Source organism: Corapipo altera, unplaced genomic scaffold, assembly GCF_003945725.1.
Source record: "Corapipo altera isolate COAL_440 unplaced genomic scaffold, ASM394572v1 61371, whole genome shotgun sequence".
NCBI lineage: Eukaryota > Metazoa > Chordata > Aves > Passeriformes > Pipridae > Corapipo > Corapipo altera.
The window spans coordinates 6,798-11,430 of NW_020885609.1; the positions used below are offsets into that span (position 1 = coordinate 6,798).

The following is a 4,633-nucleotide window of genomic DNA, read 5'->3' on the forward strand; positions in this document are numbered from 1 at the left end:
GACTGGGAGTGATACTGGAGGTCACCACCCCAAACAAGCCCCGCCCACCCAAAAATAAATCCTGCCCACTTCCAACGGAGTGGGCGGTGCTTTGCCGGTGTCACGTCATGTCACTTCCGCCAATCGACAATAGGGACACGCCCCCCCCCCCAGTTCAAACCAGTTCCCTCCCAGTTCCCTCCCAGTGCCCCCTTTGGGCGTCCCCCACTTGTCTCATTTGCATAACCCTGCCCCTCGAAGAGCACCCTAATTTGCATATCCAAGCCCGCTGGTCTGCATCCCTCTGAGCTGCCTTAATTTGCATAGCCACGCCTCCCACTCTCCTTTGCATATCAACGCCACTTTCCATCTCCTTGTCCTGGTTCATTTGCACAAGCCCGCCCCCAGGGCCCCATCTCATTTGCATATTAACACCTCTCCCCCACCTCCTTTGCCTCATCCTTATTTGCATAACCCCACCCTGACATACCCTCATTTGCATACCCCACCACTCTCCCTCTGTCCTGCCTTCATTTGCATGGCCCCGCCCACCACAGCTTGCTGTTATTTGCATACCGCCCCACGTCACTCACCCTCCCCAACTGCGTTGCCACGCCCCTGTCGTTTGCATAACGAGCACTGCCCACAAACGAGCCTCATTTGCATAAATAAAAGCTTAATCTCGTTTTATTTGTGATTGTTGGGCATCATTTGCATGGACACGCCCCCAAAAGCAACCCCTCATTTGCATGGACATGCCCCAAAAGCAGATCCTCATTTGCATGGACACACCCTAAAAGTAGATCCTCATTTGCATGGACACGCCCCCCAAAAGAAATCCAGGCCCCCCAAACTGACCCCAAGGACCCAAAATTTCCCCCCCAGTGTCTCCCAAAGTGACTCCAGGACCCCCAAACTGCCCCCAGGGACCTCCAAAACTGCCTCTGGGACCCCCAAAACTAACCCAGGGACCCCCAAACTGATGCCAGGGATCCAAAATTCGCACCGAAGGCCCCCTGAACTGCCCCTGGGACCCCTAAAACTGCCCCAGGGCCCCCCAAACTGCCCCCGGGGCCCCCCCCCCCAGCCCCCCCCGATGATGCCCCCCCCCCGGACGTGCCCGAAGCCCCTCAGGCAGCGCCGCTCAGAGTGACCCCCCCGTGAAACCACCTCGACCTGTACTTCCCGGCCCAGGGGGCCACCAGAACCGGCCCCGTGGCCACCAAAAGCGGCCCCATGGCCACAGGCCCCGTGGCCACCAAAACTGCCCCCGTGACCACCAGAATTGCCCCTGTGGCCACCAGCTTGACCACCAGCCCCTGGACCACGAGAACTGCCCCCGTAGCCACGAGAGCAGCCCCCATGGCCACCAGCTTGACCATCAGCCGTGGGGCCACCAGCCCTGCAGCCACAGCCCCCGTGGCCACCAGAACTGCCCCCACAGCCACCACCCTCACAGCTAGTAGCCCCCTGGCCACCACCCCCCTCCTGGCGGCCACCACCACCATTTCCAGTCCCCTCAACCCCGTGGCCACCACTCCCATCCCAGTGGCCACCTCGCTCTCCCCCCTCACCCTCCCATCGCCCGTCCGCCCCGGTAGCCACCCTGACCCCGCGCTTGCCCAACGCCAACCGCGGCCTCCCCTTGTCCAGGGCGGCCAGGAGGGCGCAGGCCATGCACAGGTCACCGCTGGCCACCGACCCGCAGCGCCCGCAAGCCCCTGGCGGTTCCCCTGTGCCCGGTGCCGCCCCCAGGGCCAGCCGGCGCCCCGAGTGGGCCAACGCGGCCACGGCCGCCGGCCGGGCGGCCTCCAGGTCCTTGAGGAGGGCGCGGGGATGGCCCCGGAAGGCCAAGGGTGCGTGGTGGCACTCGGAGCTGGCGTAGGAGAGCCCCAAGAAGTGGGCATAGAGCACGATCTCCCTCTGTGCCGCGTGACGCAGCGGCTTCAGCCGTGGCACCACCGGGGGGGTGGCGTTGGGTCGGGAGGGGGTCTGGGTGGGTTTCCTTGGGTTCCTGTTGAATTTCGTTGGGTTTCCGTTGCTGTTTCTTAGGTTTCCCTTGAGTTCTGATGAATTGTCGTTGGGTTGCATTGAGTTTCTGTCAAATTTTGTGGGGTTTCTGTTGGGTTCCGATGAGTCATGGTTGGGTTCTGTTGGGTTGTCATTGGGTCCCACTGGGTTTCTGTTCAATTTTGTTGGGTTTCTGTTGGGTTCTGATGAGTTGTCATTGAGTTCTGATGAGTTGTCATTGGGTTCCATTGAGTTGTCGTTGGGTTCCAATGAATTGCCATTGGGTTCCGATGAGTTGTCATTGGGTTCTGTTGGGTTTCCATTGAGTTCCGATGAGTTGTCATTGGGTTCCATTGAGTTTCCGTTGGGTTCCGATGAGTTGTCGTTGGGTTCCGTTGGGTTTCTGTTGGGTTCCTTCTTGGTGGTCCCAGAGGCCTCATCGGCCTCAGTGGCCTTATTGGTGGCCCCAGTGGCCTCGCTGGTGGCCGTGGTGGCCTCATTGGCCCCAGTGGCCTCATTGGTGGCCCCGGTGGCCTCGTTGGCCCCAATGGCTTCGTTGGTGGCCCTGGAGAACTCATTGGTGGCCCCGGTGGCCTCGTTGGCCGCGCGCCGCAGCCGGGCCACATCCCCGCGCAGGAAGTTCATCAGAACCGTCTCGGCCACGTCGTCAGCGTTGTGACCTGGGGGGGGCCCAGTGACCACCAGTGACCTCCCAGTAACAGCCAGTGACCTCCCAGTGACCAGCAGTGACCTCCCAGTGACACCTAGTGACCTCACACTCACCCCAATCCCATCCCAGCTTCCCCCAAGCCTCCCCCAGTCCCTTCTACCCCCTCCCAGTCCCCCTGAATCCCCTCCCAGTCCCTCCCGCTCCCCTCCCAGTTCACCCCAGTCCCCTCCCAGTCCCTCCCAGTCCCCCCCAGTGCTCCAAAGTCACTACCCACTCTGCTCCCATCTCCATGGCCCCACTCCCAATCCCCTCCCAGTCCCTTCCAGTCCCCCCCAATCCCCTCTCTGTCCCTCCCAGTCCCCCCCAATGCCCTCCCAGTCCACCCCAATCCTCTCCCAGTCCCTCCCAATCCCCTCCCAGTCCCCCCAATCCCCTCCCAGTCCCTCCCAGTCCCCCCACTGCTCACCAGTCACTATCCAGTCGGCCCCCATCTCCCCGGCCCCCCTCTCCATTGCCCTCCTCCTGAGGACCCCGCAGAGGGTGCAGCGGCTCCTCCCGCCCAGCGCCGGCCCCGCCTGGTCCACGGTGAGCCCGAAGAGCTCCCGGTGCTCCACCACGAGCAGGGGCAGGGGGAGGGCCAGGGCCACCTCCCTGAGGGCCACCAGGGAGGGCTCTCGGTAGCCGGAGATGCCCTCGTCCACGGCCAGCAGAGCCAACCTCAGCCCCAAATTGTGGCACCGATCCAACCGGGACAGAACATGGGCCAGCACAGTGGAATCTTTGCCCCCTGAGGCCGCCACGGCCACCCCCTGCCCCGGTTTGGGGGTCCCCGAGGGGTCCCCGAGCAGGGCACGGAGGGTCTCGGCCTCAAAGGCGGCGACGAAGCAGTGGCGGCAGAAGGGGAGGAGGGAGCGGGAGCGCAGCAGGGATGAGGGGCTGGGGCAGCGGGAGCAGCGAGGGGGGGACATGGCCGGGCCTGCAGGGGGGAAAAAGGGGGAAAAGAGGGAAAAAGGGTCAGAGGGAGGCGGGAATTCCAACAAAAAAATGGGGATTCCCCACAAATAGGGGTTTTTGGGCCTGAAACGGGTGGTTTTGGTCCTAAAATGAGGCGTATGTTCGGCCCTAAAATGGACAGTTCCAATCAAAAAAATGGGTATTTTTGGTCCTAAAATGGGGGGTGGTTTTGGTCCTAAAATGGACAATTTCAATCAAAAAAATGGGTATTTTTGGTTCTAAAATGGGTGGTTTTGGTCCTAAAATGGATAGTTTTGATTAAAAAAATGGGTATTTTTGGTTCTAAAACTGGGGGGAAGGTTGGTCAAAAAATGGGAATTCCCCACAAATGGGGATTTTTGGGCCTAAAACGGGTGGTTTCGGTCCTAAAATGGACACTCTTGATCAAAAAAATGGGTATTTTTGGTTCTAAAATGGGGGGTGGTTTTGGTCCTAAAACGGACACTTTTGGTTAAAAAAATGGGTATTTTTGGTCCTAAAATTGCGGGGGGGGTTGGTCAAAACCAGGAATTTTTGGACCCAAATGGGTGTTTTCAGGTCCAAAAACGAGAATTTTCAAAAACGTGTGAATTTGGTTAAAAAAAAAATAGGACTTTTTAGCCCCCCAAATGGTTATTTTTACACACAAAATGGGTATTTTTGAGAACTAAAATGGTCTTTTTTAGCCAGAAAATGAGACTTTTTGGCTCCAAAATGTGAATTTTCAGCCCTAAATCGGTAGTTTTGGACCAAAAACGGGTATTTTTGGCCCAAGATGGATGTTTTTAGCCCCAAAATGGACACTTTTACACCCAAAATCAATACTTTGGGTCAAAACATGGGAATTTTCTGCCCAAAATTGGTAATTTTGGTCAAAAAATGAGTATTTATACTCTCAAAACAGGTATTTTTGGACCTAAAATGGGTAGTTTTGGACCTCGAATGGGTATTTTGACTCAAAAAATGGGATTTTTTAGCCCC

At 58.0% G+C, this 4,633-nt stretch overlaps 1 protein-coding gene across 1 annotated transcript; it reads right to left on the bottom strand.

Moving 5' to 3' along the window:
- Positions 1-659: 659 nt before the first annotated feature.
- On the bottom strand, positions 660-4,627 carry CTU1 (cytosolic thiouridylase subunit 1). The gene is made up of 4 exons (XM_027631810.1): positions 3,126-4,627; positions 1,369-2,669; positions 1,000-1,299; positions 660-958 (listed from the first exon to the last, which is right to left on the bottom strand). Exons 1-4 carry the CDS (start codon positions 3,625-3,627, stop codon positions 773-775), a joined length of 2,289 nt encoding a protein of 762 aa, XP_027487611.1. The 5' UTR covers positions 3,628-4,627; the 3' UTR covers positions 660-772.
- Positions 4,628-4,633: the final 6 nt, after the last annotated feature.

Excerpts from the sequence above, each read along its gene's own strand:
- CTU1 (XM_027631810.1), bottom strand. The coding sequence starts at position 3,627 with ATGTCCCCCCCTCGCTGCTCCCGCTGCCCCAGCCCCTCATCCCTGCTG. Across the intron at positions 2,670-3,125 it reads GGCCGACTGGATAGTGACTG|GTCACAACGCTGACGACGTG; the intron begins GTGAGCAGTGGG and ends GGCCCCCCCCAG. Across the intron at positions 959-999 it reads TTAGGGGTCCCAGGGGCAGT|TTTGGGGGTCCCTGGGTTAG; the intron begins TCAGGGGGCCTT and ends CCCTGGCATCAG.